Source organism: Heliangelus exortis, chromosome 1, assembly GCF_036169615.1.
Source record: "Heliangelus exortis chromosome 1, bHelExo1.hap1, whole genome shotgun sequence".
In the NCBI taxonomy this organism is placed as follows: domain Eukaryota; kingdom Metazoa; phylum Chordata; class Aves; order Apodiformes; family Trochilidae; genus Heliangelus; species Heliangelus exortis.
Genome location: NC_092422.1, coordinates 190,526,259 through 190,544,352, shown reverse-complemented (window position 1 = coordinate 190,544,352; position 18,094 = coordinate 190,526,259). Strand labels below are relative to the sequence as shown.

Sequence of the window (18,094 nt, the reverse complement as noted above, 5' to 3'; positions counted from 1 at the left end):
GAGACCTGGTTACTGAAGTGAAATCACCAAACCATAGCCACTGGTTTTGTTACCCCATTGGAAACAACCAGCTTCCCAACCTGTTCTTAGTTGCATGAGACCTCCCACAAAATTAAGTACAGCTCCAAGAAGTGCTGTACCTTGTGTACTGTGTGTACTCACATTCACACTGTGAGGTTTTTACATGGCACTTCTTGCTTCAGGTGACTCCATATATCCCAAACCCAGGGGAGCATCTTGTGGACAGAGAAAGTCCTAGACCTCACTGACATTTCCCAACAGAAGTCCTTAGCACAGGATTTATCTGCCTCAACTGTCAGCAGCTGTTAGCCAACACCCTGACAAATCCTGACAGGCAGCCAGGGCCTGACAGGGTTGCCACTGCTTTCCTGTGGACAGATCCTATCACAGGCAACTGGTGCAAAGGCTGTGTGGGCACTTTAATAAGACCTCAGTCCATGCTGCTGATGAAGGCTCAGATTTGCCTTCCCTGACCATGGTTACACCTCTCATGGTGGCTTTTATATAGAGCTGCCAGTCTGTCAGTCAGACCAGGCCACTGACCTGGCCAAAAACACACTGCTCTGTAATGTGTGGACTGGTTTGTGCAAAATGCTCCAATGACATTTAGCAGTATTTCATAACAATATTATTTTCTTCCTAGACAGAAACACCAGAAGGGTGTGATGATCCACAGCTTTTGTGTCATTGTTCCTAACCTCAGCTGGGGACTCTGAGTTTCTCCTGATGTGCTCAGAAAATGGTTAGGAGACCTCAAAGAGTAGCTTGCCTACAGCTTGTCACTAATTATAGCTAGTTCTGCTATTGTAGCCATTCTAGGAAAAATGGGTGGCCTTCCTAGCAAAGGGAAGGACTGAGATCATAAACTACAAACTGATTTGCTTCCTCCTGCCATCCTCAGATTACCAAAATACTGAAATGAAAATAGCAGCAGATAAAGAAGTTTGCTGCCACACCCAGGCTTATAGACTAATGCTTTAAAGACAAACATAAAAAAATCAGAAACTCAAGTAAAGTAATCTCCTCATTAATGAACAGCCTTTCCCCAGATTCTTTCCTATGTGCACAGGTAATATCATAGGCAGGGTGACACAAAGAAGCTGTGTGGAGGGCATAGAAAATTTTATTGTAACCCTGCTTCTATCCTGGATTTTACTTTCAGTGCAATAAAGACAGAGCTCACAAGCCTCCACCTCTAAACATCACCTATTTCATATAAAGGTGAAATCCATCCCTTCTTGTTCAGCTATGCCATACAGAGAGGACTTGCACGATGAAGCTCAGTATCTCTAAACACAGAGCAGTGAAAAACATTTCAAACTGGGAAGACTCTTTGCCCAGATACAAAGTACTGGGAGAGGAAATGGTACATTATGGCTTATGGTACATTATGGCTTATGGTACATAAGCCTCTTGATTTCATCAGGACACTTGCACACTTACAGTGAACTTTCTGGCCAGATATTGCTGCAGCCATTTGGCAGACAGTGAAACTGAGGCCAGGGTGGTAGCTTTACTTGTGTTGAATCATGCAATAAGCCAGTGGCAGACCCAGAGCTAGAAGGCAGGAATCCCTGCATCCCAGTTCCACTCTCAGACCACTTATTTCCAGAACCAGGTCCTGCACAAGACACTGCAAAGCTGCTCAGGAGAATATTACATTACCAGTAAGCAAGGGAAGGATGCTCCTTCAGTGCTGGTGTTGGAAGGGCTGGCAGCTTCTTTAATTCATTCCTTACAACTTCATTGCTGAAAGAGAGTTCAAAAGGAGGATCAGGCTACAAGAAAACAACCACAATATTTGATATAACCTGACCTAGCTGGCAGGCTGCTACAGCTCTACATCTGTTCCTCCTTAACAAAAAGCACTGGGGTTTCCTTTTTCTTCTCTCTTTATTTGTTTTATGGCAGCCCAGTTAACTTTTCCCTCTGTTATCAAAATTGGAGAGAAGCTCTCCCAGATGGTTATGTTGAAGTACTTCCTACCAGTGACTGGGCACAAAAGCCACCATGTCACATCTCATTGAGCAGGGTCCCACAGGCATGTTCATAGAGAGAAAAACACAAGAAGGAAAAGTTATGCTTTCAGCTTCAATAAAGCACCTTTATTTGAAGCCTTACAATCTGCTGCAAAAAGTAATTATTTGCTTTCTTAGCATCAAAGGTTCTTCTTAGCTTCTTGCCCCAGTGACCTGGGATTTGCACTACATCTTCACTGATAAGACTCCAACTTGAATTTATGTTTTGATGCACAAAACCCTCCATGGGACCAGGCCCAACCACTTCAATTAATATTCTCCTCCCTGCAACCTCTAGTGGCCACACTGGCCAGCTGGAGCAGCATCACTGCTCACCAGAGAGCAAGGAGAGCTCAGGAAATGGGAGACAGATTCTCACAGATTAAATGATACCATGGGATTTTCTCCTACAAACCCAAAATGCCTCCCTTCCCATTTTTAAACACACAAGAAATTGTGTGCACATGAAAAAAGATAAATTAAAAAATCCCTCGAAACCTTGGGAAGGAAGACAGTGTTGCTGTTGCTTTTAATATTGTAGAAAAGCACAGCCAAGAGGGCCAGACAGGACACTGAGGAGTGCCAAAGAATTAAAGTTTATTGGCTTACTTCTTAATAGCAGGGTTTGTTGGGTTGTTTTTGGTTTTTTTTTTACTTCTTGTACCTTGCTCTTCATCCTGCCAAAAAGTGTGGCTGTCCTGAAGCTATGGAGAGAGATAACTCTTCTAGAGCTCCAGCTTTCCCAGCCCACTGGCTTCTCCTTAGAGCAGCAGGGCCAGAGAGGCCAGAGGGCCACTAGCCAGGCAGAGAGGTAGCCTTAGCATCCCCAGCTGCAGATCAGCCACCCTCACATCTGCTGAAGGCTCAAGGAGCCCTTAGACTTGCCAGGTCACCCTGAGTTTTGTTCTTGTCTCTGGGACATGGTTACTTGTAGAGACATGAGCTTCAGTTGTAAAGATCTTCCCACAGCATTTCTCCATTTGCACACCCCAGGAGCAGTCTGCCTGAGACCCAGGTGGGTTTGTCTTAATTGGAGTTTGCAGGTTAATTACTAGGTTGAGCCATAGGGTAAACCACTGACATAAATCCTGGAGCAGACATTGTGGATTTGTCTACGGAACTTATATCATCATGGTAGTTCCCTGACAATCAGTTCAGTCCTTTTAAACAGAACTACAACTTCTAGTCAAGAAAAATCTATGACAGAGATGCCCAAATCTTAATTTATTGCTAAGCACATAGAAAACTACTGGGTTGCACCTCATATGCCAGATCAAATGATTACTGAAAGTGTCTGAACTACTGCTGCCTAAATCTCATGGACATTTGACCATCAGATAGATCTTCCTTTGTAGCTGTAAATGCTCAAAAACTCTTTGGATTTTTGATTCCATGGCAGGTAAATATCTGCACAAGCCTGAACAAGAAGCTGCTCTGTTCTGTGTTATCTGTTGATCTACCCACTTTGCTCTGTGACTGACAGCCTAGAAAAGAAGCGGTGTTGCTGTTTACACAGTTTACTGGGTCTGCCCAGAGATGTCTCCTCCACACCATGGGCATACTCAGCTCTTACTTACTTTTTTGACATTATGAAAGAAACTGGAAAAAAAAAAACAAAAATGAGGACACAGTACAATCAGAGCCCAAGCAGTAGTCACTGCCCTCAAGTGAAGAATTTTTGAGGCTGGCTGCTCTTAGAAGGAAGTTGAGAAATATCCAAAACTTTTCTGGGAAAATGGAGTACTTTCCAAAGAGGGACTTTCTGAGCCCAGAAATCCATTAAGCAGGGAAAGATTCGTGGTGACTAACTGTCTTTGAGAGTCTGGGAAAAAGCCTGATGTGGTAATGGCTCTTATACAAGAAGGGGCTAACACTACTCAGCTCCATTTTTTCTGTCAGTAAGGAGCAAAGCTTGCTTTCACTGTGATAAAAAGTTTTTTAAGAATCAGAAAAAAACATTCTAAGTGGTGTTGTTGGATGGGATCAGCATTTCTACTCAGTATCTAGAAAATACCAAAAAGGTAGTGCCTCACAACTTCAAAGCACCAAATGTATGTCAGGTAATCACTTCCAGGAACAAAAAGGCATTTTATTACATGGTCCACGTGTTCACTAAGTCTTCTGGCAAGATGCATCTCAAGACAAATGAATTCCAACTCCTGAGAGGATGTCAAATCAAGAAAAGGGAAAAAAAATAATGACTCAGGTTGCATTTGAACGAGTGGCCATGGGGTCACTTTCCTCTTGGCTCCTTTTAAAAAACCAAACCCCTTAATTTTTAAAATGTTTCCAGCAGGATCACAAGTGGTGCTGTACTTACTGCCTTTCCTACTCTTTTTAGTGAAATATCTCCATATTTATTTTATTGCTGTATTTTGAAAGTGTTTGTTTAATCCAGTCACTTGTGCTCCATTTATTTTATATTTGAAAGTGTCAAACCTCCATGGTTGCTACATATGGAGGGTGCTTTTGATATAGATTGATGAACATACAGGGGAAAGTCTCCAAATACACTTTCTCAGTGTCATCCAGACCATGTAATTCCTGCAGTATGGTGGACTTAGAATATTTAGAAGACTGAATAACAATATGAAAACTGAACTAGAAAGGCCATCTGCCTGGGTTTCTGAAAGCTGGTTAGATGTAAAAATAAGGTAAACTGACTGGAGAATGGACTTAGAAATCCTGAGTTCTGGTCTTAGTTTTAGTACTGCCTGTTTAATGAGTCTTGGACAAATAAATGAGTCTCTACTTCTCTTTAGTTCTGTCTGCAAAGAGGGATAAGAAACAGGCTGACCGAGCCACTTCATAAGCAGAAAAAACAAGTTTTTGAAAACCAGCTGCAATAATTTTGAGCAAGATTATATATGCAGTTAAGTCTCAGGAAATCCGTACATTTTCCAGCATGTGTAATAACTGATTAGTAGCAAAACAAAAATGCAGGTTAGAGTTATTGACTCTGCTTAGAGCAGCAATTAATGCTGTTTAATGCAAGAGGAAATGAAGAATCTGAGATCCTTGTATTAAATGTACTATTTGAAAGACAGTATTTAGGATATCTACATAAGGCTGCAAGAATGCAGCCTGGGTTTCATAACCTATTAATAAATTATATTGGTTAAATGTCACTTGATTACATAGAAAAAAAAGTAAGCCTGAAACTGTGTTTGATCACCATCTGCCCAAACACTGAAATAATTGTGAAATTCGGCTTAGCAGGAAACTGATCGTTTGCTTTTCTCCCTTGTTATTCTTTTGTATGTTGCTGGGAGATACTTGGAGTTCACTGGAAATGTCTCAAGTTGCTTAACTGGAAGAAATCTAGCAATGAGAGCCTGCTGCAACAGTTCAGTTTGTTCTTTTCCTTAGGGTTTTGCCCTTTCCCTCCACAAACTGAGGGACAAATGATCAGTACATGTTATTTCCAGCTGCTTTGACACAGATGCTGTTTAAGTTTGCAGAGCTGTATTCTGAACATTTGAAGCAGAAGTTAGTGTGGGTTTCCCTAAGAGTTAGACTAGACTCTATATCTGGAAGGATTAATTTAGGAGAAAAATATCAACTATGGTAACAACATGCAGTTCACCTCCCCCCCAGTTAGCCAGGACACTCTGGTTCCTTCTCTACATAGGCCTAAAGAGACCCACACCTGTAGGATTTTTTTTCATCTAAGGCATTGTAATTTGTCCTGCCCATGCTCTGCCAATGAAGTGTCACTTAGATCCAAACAAGAAGCAAGAGTAGCTTGACCTAGTACCCTTTACATCTGTCTGCAGGATGCTAGCTTGGGAGCATTATACAAAGGATTCTTTTGACTTCTTTTGAAGTCAAAAGTTTTGCAGCTAAAACTGAAAAGCACAGATCCCATCTTAAGTGTCCTCTCCAACCTCAGAATTTGCTGAACAGGGATACCCAGTTGTTCTAAATTCACTGGTATGTCATCAGGGTTTGAAGGTAATCACACTCAGGCCACCATGGGCAATGCCAACCCACAGCTGAAACTGTGACAATTCTGCATTGGCTATGCCAGCACCTCAGGACACCAACAGGGACTCACGTCAGGAAGGCTCTCCTGGGGAACAGGAATTCTCCCATAGCTACAAATGAGTCAGTGCTTATGTACTTTTCTGGATCAGGGCCAAAGAGAAGCTTGTAGTCTCACAGGCTATAAATCTGAGGGTGGCAGTAGACAGGACAGGTGTGGGAAATCTGCGTTCCAAACGTGCAGCTCTTTAGAATGAATTTATTTCTTCAAAAAGAAACCAGGAGTTCAAGAGTTCAGCCTTCACACAATGTATGCTGCCATGCACAACGTATTATCTTTAAATCTCAGCAGCAAGACCTTCACAACTAAGGAGCTTCTCTGTTTCAAAGAGTAGCCACTTCTATTTCAAACAGCTTTTCAACTTCAACAAACTTCAAACACTGAAGCTAACTTCAGCCCTGAGAGAAATCAGAACATTTGTCTCCATCTGCAGCTCTTCCAGCTGGCCCCAACCTTGCTTTGCCTCCCAGGTTTTACACTGCTGATATGAATAACCACAAATCTCAGCAGGCAAAATCTTGACCACAATGACCTCTTGTTGACTTCAGTAGCACCTGGATCTCACCCAGCACATAAACCCACATCAGTGCATTAGAGGGGAGCTGCTGGACAGAACATCCCTGAAGGTGCTAAGTCTTCTCCTAGACCATAGAGGGTCAATGTAGGATTCCTCTACCTTCTTCCAAAAACAGGCTTTAAAATCCACTAACATGGTCATTTTTTTTTGACATATTTTACAAATTAAGATCTGTGTCAGTGTCAGCAAGTTGTTATTATGACACCACTTCTCTCTCTGACTGGGATGTAAGGATTCCCCCTTCCACTTCAGACCATTGTGATCCACAAGTGTAAAGGACTAAGCTAACAGTTTTAATGAGGCTGGTGAGTGCCATGCTGATGTAGAGGAAGCAGTTACTGCTGAGGTATCTTCTGTGCTCTCAGAGAAGATTCCTCATTTCTTTGTGGCCTAGAGAAATGCACGATGATAAACTCAACTGTTCCTTTTCCAAAGGACATCAAACAGCTTTGAGCAGATGGATGCTTTCCACCGGCTGTTTCCACTTCTGGTCTGGAACAGATACTTGAAGATAAAATGCTCTCAGTCCTATTACCCTGAGCCATTGGATTCCTTTTCTATTCTGTGTTTTATAGTCTGAATGTACACTTTTTGGGTGTGTTATTTCATGTCAGAGACATTCTGAGAAACATTAAATATTGTTCTTCATAGCAAAACCAGCGGAAGATGTGGTTTATCACAGGTTTGAATGGAAAAACTCTGCTTGGTCCAGCTCTGCTGGGCTGAGAACTTGGCAGTGCATGGAAAACCAGACCAAAAAGGAAAAGAACCACATGTGCTCCAGTGCCCCCTAAATAAGCACTGCTGATAGCTCAGTTATTCCAGATTTGGTGAAACTGAACAAGACTGGGCTTGTTTCTGTGGTCAGATGCACATCAGGATTTTGCAAGTTGATGAAGGCTTTGCGAAATGATAAGGCTGAACTTAAAACTTCCTCTTAGCAAGGGTTACCTTCTGTCATCTCAGATTTCATGGTGGGTAGGCAATATTTCTAGCTCATGGTTCCTTTTCACTGATTTGTCTCGATTTTAACTGGCTACAAGTCCCAGTTCACCAGATGGTGGAACCTGTCCATCTGCTCTGCCTGTTATTCACCATCTCCTAAGGGTGCACAGTGTACCATTAGAGTCTTCTCTCAGTGTATCTCAATGCAGACAAAAAAAGTTCTGTTAGGCTTATCTGACAATTCAACCTCACTGTCCATCCACAGCTGATTTTCTTCTCTGAAACTAACTTCAATGGACATTGTGGTCCTCCAGCTGAACTCACTATTCAGGTCATCAAAAGCAATACATGGAATATGTGAATTTTTTAGCACAGGCAGTTCTCCTGGGCTTCAGATGGAGAAATCCATGTTTATCACAAGAAGCATCAGACAGCCATCTGACCTTTGGTTGCTACTAATGCACAACTGACAGACATTGCCAGCTTAAATGAAAATTCTTGTGCATTTCATTAACAGGCTCCTGAAACACCAAGCACACTCATCTCTTTGAATTTATTACAGAAAGTCTGAAGATTTGGCTCAAGGGGTGGCGGAAGTTCAACAAAACCAATCATCTAAGCTGTGATTTTGAGAACTCTGTCCAAATTCAAGCTGAAGTATCAATTAGTGATGGAATTTTAATGTTGCCTCTGGCTGGATCTTTGATTACAACAGTGATTGTAGAGTCATTTCCTTAGTAACTTCCTTCCAAAGACTACTCTATTTCCTGAACTTCGTGGGCATATAAAGAAACTTGCAACAACAAAGTCATAAACAATGCTGTTTGCAAGGCGTGCTCTGGTCAAGGCTGTAAAGAAAGGGTTTCAGGAAACAGAGTGTCTGTATCAACAACGTTTATATTCCTGTTGCTACACTGCTACAGTTGAGTTGCATCACTCAGACAGTGTTTTCCCCAGATTCATCCTCACAGCAATCAATGGCAAAAACTTTTAAGATCACTTACCTTGAAAAATCTCCCTTTGCCTCCTGTAAAATGAGGAAGAAAAATTAAAAATGTATTGCTAAAAAATTAAGAAAACAACCATTCAAGATTTTCCATTTGCAAAATTCATTTAACAGCAATTTCCTGTTGTAATTGATTCCTCATGCATTTTTTGGAACCAGTATCTGATGTCAAGTGCCATGATACATGCAGTGAACTGGGCAAATTAACAAACAAAAGGTTTGCTTAATACAGGGCCAGATCTGCTAGTGGATACCAAAGAAGCTGCAGGAAATAATGCTAGTAAATAAGTAATACTTTGGGTCAGTGTGGATACCACATTACTAGAAGTTCTCTGAAGTCTCAGTGACTTTGCAGCCTCTGAGACTGCAACTCCCCTGACTCTTTTTACAAGCATTCTGGTTATTTTCTAGTAACTAGGCTTTCAAAAAGTCAGATCACTATCAGCTCTCAAGGGGATGCAAGACACAAGTTTCTCTAGCTCCTTCCTGGTGTTTGGGGGAGTATTTAGCTCCCTTGCTTATATATCTTGATATTTCTGTTTATTACCTTCACAACCTGATGTTAAAAGGCTGGGTTATGTTCCACTCCAGTGGTTAGAGTAGTACCTGAGTCTAACTATGTATCTGGTGAACCCTCAAAATCTGGTGAGTCCCCTCCTCAATAGATGTAATATGCATTTTGCAGTTTCCACAGGAGATATATATTTCATGTGATATGTGCTAAAGCACCTCATTTACCATCAGCTACACAGAAAGCACAGTGCAAGAATACAATTTGTGCAGTGAGGGGGTTTTTGCTGCCAAGAGGACCAGGCTTTGCAGTCAGGTCTTTTGTCTGACCCATCCATCTACCCACAAAACCTGTCAGCCCATGTCCAGTGTTGCATCAGTCCCAAGGCTGGGATCAAGTTGAGAGCTTTGGTGGTACTTTATTTTATTCTGATGACACAACAATATGAAATCAGGTTGCAGACTAAATCACTCATTTACTGGCTTCCTATTTCCCTCTGAGCGAACTGAAGGACAGACAAGCTCTTCCCTGGTTCACAGAATCATAGAATTGCTGAGGCTGGAAAAGACTTCCAAGATCAATGAGTCCAGCCCCGTCCTAACCCTATTACCCTATTCCTGGTGACCCAAAAGGAAGGAGTCCTGAAGCACATCGTGATGATAGTTCAACACAGAGTCCCAAAGGATATGCCCTGGCCTGCACAGAGATGAGCCCACTGAATCAAAAAAACAATTTTATAGGGTAAATTCTCCATAGTTCAGTTCTTTGACCTAAAAGCTGCAGTATGAAGTCAGAAAAAATGCAGTATGATCCCTCTTGGTTTGCTTGGATACTGTCCCAAACAAGGGTTGTAGTAATTTCTGGCTACAGACAGCAGAGGTGTGGCCTGTTTTGACTGTTTTTACTAAGTTACACATCAAACTACTACAGGAATACACGTAACATCCTGTGTTTGTCTGTGATGAGAAACAATCACAGCAACAAGGGTTACAGTGGCAGATCTGGATCTGGCTGTACAATTACTAAGAGCTCAGGTTATTCATTAGGAGGTGCAGACAACAGATTCATAACCCTACTGCTGCTTCTCACAACGAGCCTGTTGTTTGATGTGTGTATTCCCCCAACAGCCAATATGCAATTTCTATAATGTGCTTTTAATTGAGTCCCCCATCCTGTCTCATTCCATTTTTGTTACATGAAACGATTTTAATGAAGATTCAAATCCCTGTGCATTAATTGCTTCTTTAACATGGAGAGTGCTATAGAAGTGCAACACATTGTTATTTATTAGTGCAGTCTGCTGAGATAGCTTCTCTGCTCACATGGCTCCTCATGGCTTGCTGGCCAACAGGAAAAAACCCATGAAAACCAGATTGTATGAAAGGGGAACAAGAATAATCTGATAACTATCTCTGATCTGCTCCCACATTAATAACCCTAAAATAAGGTCTTTCATAAAAAAACACCTCCACTAACCTGAAAAAGATTCCTCTTTGGGAACCACATATTTAGCATATGTTGCTGGTAATTTGCTCTCTAACCCTTTCCCCCTTCCTGAAGCGCAGGACTTTAAATTTTTTTTTTTTTTTTTTTTTTTTTTTTTTTTTTTTTTTTTTTTTCTGGAGAAGATTTTTGTGATGTCTTTAAGCCCTTCTGCCCACCTTGGAGAATACAAACAGTTGCATATATAGAAGCATATGGAGATCATCAGAGGGCCAAGCTCCATTGGGAAAACATATGCAAGTTAAGTCATTGGAGAAGAACCCATTGTATATGGATTTCACCTAGGAATTGCATTAATCACTTAAATTTTCTTTGGCTTTACATTATACCCCAGGGTACTGAATATCTATCTCACTGTAAACATAATATGCAAAATGTTCAGCAGTGGAATCTGCTCCATGTGTGGAGAGGTCTGGTTTGAAAGCCTTCTGTATTGATTTTGCATTGGTATAAAGGATGAAAGCACTGTAAAGACATCTTTCTCCTGCAAACAGGGAAACCCCTGCACTTCTGTGCAGCTCTTTTGGATCTAGAAAGTCAGGAAATTTACTGCAACACAAGGAAACACAAAGTGAGAGAAGGCAGGTGCTTACCTGCAAGATGTAGGCAGCCAGTTCAAACACCACTTCACTGTCAACCTCAATGAGTTCCTTGGAAGGTGAAGAAAACAAGAAAGAAAAAGAGAGTTGAGTCAGTTTGAGCTCCTACATGAAGGACATGCATCTCTTGGCTACTGCACAGTGGAGCATGCAGTGCCAGTTTTCTTCCCTGGCTGGGCTTCAAAGGATTCCCGGATCTCCTGGAGACTAAAGGGAGGCAGATCCTGCCCACTCAGATGTGGAAAAGTCAAATATTCAGCATAATGGCTTGGGAAATGAAGCATAACTGGATGTGGTGTGAAGAGATTCCTGGGGAGTAGCAGGGAGAAGACAGGTGGAAGGGGGAGGATTACAGTAATTTTTATTTTCTTGTGTGATTTAGTGAAATAAATTTTTTCCCCCAAAATGTCACCTGTACTTCTGAGTAACATAGCCTTGTCGTTGGCTCACAGAAATAAGTAAGGAAATGAGAAAATTTGTCTTCACTTAGGTTGTGTCTAAGCACCCACAGATTTTCTCTGGCTATTGTCCAGGGTAAACTCAATTAAAAAAGAGCCATATTCCCTCTTGCAGGACAGGAGCTCTGGTTACAGTCTGTTCATCCCCATGAGCACTGGAGCTGGGGTTGCTCTGAGAATGAGCTGTGAAAACAAATCTTCCGATAGAAAAGCAATCTTGGAGGGTCAGGTGAAATTGTGAGAGTTTTGCCTGGGCACCATGGTCACATGAAGGACAGTGATGGTCCCATGACATCCCCTTAGGGTCCTGTTGTGCCTGAGATAGTTATCAGAGAACCAAGGGGTCCAGACACTACTCTGAATGTGTGGGATGCAGACCTGGCATCAAGGATGCTTGGGATTGGAGGCTCAAGCATTTATCTTGTGGCCAAGTATGCTCTCCCCATGTCTCAGGTTCCTGTGTTTGGGAAGACAGTGTTTGGCTTTTACTGTGATACTGTTTAGGCCTCTCTTCTGCAACCAGATCTCCTATGTTGTCTCCTACATACGTGGCTATGTAAACCAGGTCACTGTTTAGCTCACTTCTGTGGTGGTTTTTCTGTTGTATTTATTTAAGCTGCTGTTTTTAATGTTTTATTTCATCTGGCAAGAAATGAGTGATCTAAATATAGATCACTGCTATGATCCAAGCTCCAGCCAAGTCATGGCCACACCTCATTTACAAGCCACAATCGCTGTGTTGGCTTGTCTCTGGCAAAATCAAAAAAACAAAGGGAACAAAACAGAGGATAAGATCCAGGTGTCGTTGGCTTTCAGCTGTGCCAGCTTTTTAAAATAAGCACTTCCTTCACCTCCTTCATAACAGCTCCTTGGGGAGTGAAGACCAGCAATAAACACACCTTTCCCTGCTCAGCTCCCCTGCCTGACTCAGACAGGCACCTGCACTCACCATGTGCCTGTGCCAAGGGAAGCGGCTGGCAGGAGGTGTGGATCTGTCTGCAGGCAGGGCTGGGCTTGGGGCAGTCAGGAACAGCCCCTAGCAAGGGGCCATGTGCTGCAGAAGTGCATAAGGACCAGGCATTGCACAGACAAACCAGGCTCTGCCACCACGGGCTGATGTTGTGGCAAGTCTACACGAGTCAGTAAAGTGGACCAGAGCCGGTTCTCTGGGCCTAAGGGCACGTGGCATAGGATAGCTCATGATTAAACATTCTTCCTCCCTCCCCCACTCCCAGACAGGGTTACCTTGACTGTATTGCCTCTTGGGAACAGGTGTTCATCCTGAAGAGTGCCCAGGTAAAGCCTGGGATAGGTCTAGCTGTCACAGGCCAAAACCTTGTGCAAGAACATGCTAGTAATTAAAGAGCCTGACTGGTTGAGGGACAGTGCCTGGTGCCAAGCCCTGTCTTGTTTGGTGGCTTGGCCTTTCTAGGCAGCAGCTGGTCCTGTGCTAAGCTTTGGGTGTGTGGGTCCATGAATGTCTCATTATACAACAGGGTGCTCAAGGAGGAACAGCCCGAGGAGTACAGCACACAACACCAAGCCAGCTGGCAAACCAGGGGACCAGCAGCCCCAAACTAAACTGGCCTCAGTTTTCTCCTTTCCCAGCATGAGCAGCCTGGGTATAGGGATATTTGAAGGTGTGTGACTGAAGAATCAACAGGAGAAGGTATGAGGTGCTAGCACAGTATTATGAGCTGCACTTGAATCACACACAGTACAGACTTTCTGGGCTGCAGGAAAGCTTGGGGTGAAGCCATGGGGAAGTTCAACAAGGAAACTTTTTGTGTGACAAGGAAGCTTTCAAGCTTTGGGAGCCTGCAACACCCGCTGCTAACTGCAGGGATGACAAGCACTGGCTGTCTGTGGACACTTTTCTACATTGAGCTAAATCATCCAGGCATGCTGGCTGGGTGCTCACCCTGCAAGCAGAGACCATGCACTCAACTTTAAAATTCAGCGCCTTTTTTTAATAGCACAGCACAGCTCACTGTGACTGGAAGTCAAACAGGGAAGGGCCCGCATGGGAGACTGGGAACCCAGCAGGGCTATTTCTGGATGGAGATGACAGTCAGCATGAATGTGCAAAGTAATGGTTTCAGGAGAGGTCAGACTAAAATAGTCCAACCTAGATCTGGAGGCAAGTTTTTTTCTTCTTCCCCCTCTCTTTTTCTTATTAAGCTTTCTCCAAAAAAAGAACAACAGTGTAAGCTCTTCCTGGAAATACTCCAAAAAGGAACTTTCCCCAGGAACCAAAATGCAGCGCTCACTGAGATTGCTGCTGGAGAGGGCTGACTAAGCACATCTAATTGCAGCCTTGCCCAAGAGCAAAACTCTGCACAGCTCAGCTCAGCAGCCCTTCCTCTTCCCAACGCACTGGGAAAAAGATATCTTCTGGCCTCTGCCTTGTGTTTTAGCAGAGGCAAAGTTAGTCCCTGCATTTTAGGACATGCAGATGTCAGGAAGCAAGGGTCTGGATTTGTTGTAAGTTCTTGGTCTTAGCAGGTCAAAAACCTGTTGAGGGTTGTGGTTTGGCAGTACAATCACTCCCTAACTATAAAGGAGTCTTCCTATGTTCTTCCTGCCAAGCAGACTGAGGTGAGTCACCAGCAATGGCCTCTGCCAGCACAGAGGGAGGTGAGAGGGATCCTCCCAGGGAATCCCAGCTGCTGAAAACCTCTCCTAGTACCACACATCCAGCGGCCCATCCAGCCCACCCCAGCATATTTTGGGCCTGTTTAGTTTTCTGGACCTTGTCCTTTCACTGTCAGGGTTGGCTTGTGGCACTGAAGGGATCAGCTTTGCAGCTCCTTCACAGGCGGGGGAGCGGAGGCCATGCCAGGACACCCTTATCTCTGGCACATGGAGTGCCTTGCCAGGGGCAGCTCTGAGCCATGCTGCCGATGACAGCAGGTTGGTGTTTTCAATAGCCTACCAGGCAGGACTATTTCTGAGACAAGAAATATTTATCTGTGCATGGACTGTTCCTGGACTAGGTTGTCTCTCAGTTCACACCCACAGTCACCCTTCCCCGCCCTTCATACACCCACACACACGCTGCCCCCTGGCCCACAAACTCCCAGTGACACTGTCACAAATACGCAGTTACACTCATCCCCAAAGCCACACTCGCAGGGAAGCACAACCTTTCAAAGTTACAGTCACACACGCCTGCAGTTACAGTCACACACGCCTGCAGTTACACACCCCTCACACACTCAGCCCCCTGTGCCTGCTCCCACTCACATTCCTACAACATCACTCACTCGCACACTTTCCTTGCACACCTTCCTTGCACACTCCCTCACATCTACGACCCCACAGCCACACCCTGTGTTACCCTCTCACAGACTCAGACCCCCAAACGCACACACACTCCCGCTCCCCCGCTGCCGGGCCTCGAAGATGGCGCCCGCACGGCCACTGCCGCCCTCTTCGGGCAGGAACCGCTAACGACACCCGCTCAGCCCGGAATGGGGCCCGACAGCTTCTACAGCGTTCGTTTTATAACAAAAAACCTAGGCATTTCCTTCGAAATACAAGTCAGTTTATAATTTTAGCTGCTGCACACTCCCTCCTACCAGCCACAGGAGTTACTTCCAGAGGTGTTTTACCTCAGAACCTCTCTCAGACAGGGAAGCAGACCCCCATAGTTCTGTGTGGGGGAATGTGGAGAGAAGGTTGCATCTCAATGTCTGGCTATGACTGCTTAAAATTTTGGGACTGGGGATGCAGACCCAGATGTCTCAGTCCCACCACCCCCCCAGTGCCACCCAGAGCTCCCCAAGTCCTTACCTTGTAGATGCAGGACTTGGCGTTCAAGAAAAACAGCTCAATGGTGGCATTGTCCTTAAGATACGAGATACTTTCAATGTAGAACCTGAAAAAGAAAAGCAAGAGAAGTGAGACACAAAGGGGAACTAGGACAAAACGTGAAAATGTACTCATTACATGAAAAATGTGGTCAACAAAGTCACGATGGATATACTAAAAGTGAAATTTCTTTGCTATATGACATATGGAGGTGAGGAACGGGACTTGTGCATGTTCCAGGCTATGATCAGTCACCACCACTCCAACCACACCAAACGAAACAGATCATCAAGTGGATTATTTTGTTTCTAAGTAATCCTTTGTTTGGTTTTAAACTTCAAATCATCCTTTATTCAGTTTGCTTGTAAAATACCCTTCATTCCCCACCACTTTTTGGCATTTCTTCACTCCTTACCTAATCTGCCCATTTCTAAGCTGTTGACCCACATCTTGTAAAATGTTCACTAACAGAAATCTACTTCTGGGTTCCTTCCCTGTCCAACATTTTATAAAGGCATCTTTACATATTTTAGCAGATGACTGGGAATGCCAATAATAATATCTTTCTTTTTTTTTTTTTTTTTTTTTTTTGAGTTGATATGACTTCTCAGAACTCAGTAGAAAGCTGACCAGCCCAAACTCTCAATGTTAGAAGGGCCCATTCTTGCATTGGCTGATTACCCCAAATATTTGCAATTATGTTAAAAGCCTGTTATATGTATGCGTCAGTTCAGTACTCCATGTCCCTCCTGATTTGAAGGTTTGATCCTTTGGCACTGAATACCGTGAGAGTTTTGCCACTGGCCTGAATTTATCCCAGCCCTTAATCCTGCCTTGTGACCTTTTAGGGAAAAAATCTCAGCGTACTGTCCAAGTTAATGACTGACAGCTACATTTAAGTATGTGGTGTGTTCCTGTAATAACAGAGAAAGCCTAGATAGGTTCAGTGAATGATTAAAGTGAATTTTGGGTTTACTGTGTGTGTGTAAGGAAAAAAAAAACCACCCGTATCTGTATACCCACTCTGTTTTATAGCAATCTGTAAATTGCAGTACAATGGCAGCAATGTTCCCTACATAAATTCCAGTACTATCGTGCCTTGTCAGAGGCAAGTACAGCAGGGAAGGTGCCAGGGAAATGCTGTCTTCATCAGGAACATAAAAAACACAAGATACCTTGAAAATCTGGGTTAAAATGTGGAGTCCAGTTACGGAGAAACCTTACCCCCTGACCCAAGAGACCTGCTGAGAATCCTGGGGCTTCATACCAGTACTGGAGGGATTGTCTGTGTTGAGCTATTTGCAGAATTGAGTGCATTAAAGGTGACCTTCTTAGGGGTAAAGGTCAAAGCTTTGTAGTGCTCTGAAGTGTCTTCTGAAAACCCTTCAAACCAGTTTATTTACTGGCAGAACCAATGACTTGCTTACTAGAATGAGAGAAAAATTTTAAGCTCTTCTTGCTCATCTGATACAGTGCTCATGGTAGCATGCCTCCTTTTCTCCCTCTAAAAGTGTTCAAATGAGAAATAAAAATAAGCCGAAATAAAAATAAACCTAAATAAAAAAAAGACTGTAAAGATCATGAAGCACAAAAATTAAACCTTTTTTTTTTAAATTAAAAGATACTTGGCTTTAGCAATGCAAAAAAGATGCTGCATTAAAAAAGGAACCTTCTTGAAAGATTGGCTCTCTGAGTGCAGCTGGCTTTCCATCTGCTGAATTCAGGGATAAAAATGGTAATTTTCAAATCCTGTGATTCTTGAAGAACCTCCTCTGCTTATCACTGCTACCACTGCTCTCCAAGTTGTGATGTCAGGATCTTTAATTCCAGGGTCAGAAGAAAACACAGACATTTATTTCATTTTTAAATCCTAGCAAAGGTTATCCAAATTGGTTTTTGTTTCAGCAGATCAAAAGAGACCATTCCCATTATCACTAGAGGGCAATATTGCATTTCTTAAGGCTACAAAAATCTTTCCACATAAGCTCATACACAGATCATTTTCTGTACAAAACTGAGTCCCTCAAAGCACAGAGCCTGCATATGGTGCTTCATCTTAACAAAGAAAACACAATTCTCAAGTGATGTCCAGAGCAGAGAGTGTGCTGAGGAGCTGCTGCCTCTCAGACATGCACCCAAATGCAAAGCGTGTGCACCAGGAAATTGGTGCTACTTAAAAGAAAACAGATTTGCAGAGAGAACTCTTACAGGGGTTTCTGTGTGGCAAGTTCAAAAAACCCGAACTGGAGCAGATTTCCTTGAATTCACAGCTGGTGCTGTGACAACAGAAAGGAGAGGGAAAGACACGTGTTTTTTTTTTACTGATTGTGAATCTCTGCCAGCCCTCCTCCTGGTACCACCTTTTCCAAATATGGTGAAGGAAACCACACTTTACAGTCACCAATGTCAGTGACTAAGGAGGCAGGAAGAAGCATCCAGCTGCTAAGGCAATGAACCAAGCAAAAAATCTGGGTTAAATTCCTGGCTGGGACACAGGTTTCCTTCATGACCTTCAGAAAACCATATAGCTGGTTGGGGCTGTTCTTCTGTGCTTAGAAAATACTCCTCCCCCCTCTACCCCCTGCCCCCCTGTCTGTT

The 18,094-nt window shown here is 43.3% G+C and overlaps 1 protein-coding gene across 10 annotated transcripts in view; it reads right to left on the bottom strand.

Annotated features, from left to right (window-relative positions):
- The window catches only part of FRMD4A (FERM domain containing 4A), a 367,278-nt gene that overhangs the window by 63,535 nt on the left and 285,649 nt on the right, over positions 1-18,094 (bottom strand). For all 10 annotated transcript variants that reach the window (XM_071734084.1, XM_071734081.1, XM_071734085.1 and 7 more), the window contains 4 exons: positions 15,479-15,563; positions 11,220-11,276; positions 8,611-8,633; positions 1,687-1,770 (listed from right to left, as the gene is read on the bottom strand). In XM_071734084.1, coding sequence (XP_071590185.1) covers positions 1,687-1,770; positions 8,611-8,633; positions 11,220-11,276; positions 15,479-15,563 — 249 coding nt within the window. The remainder of the gene's footprint in view (positions 1-1,686; positions 1,771-8,610; positions 8,634-11,219; positions 11,277-15,478; positions 15,564-18,094) is intronic.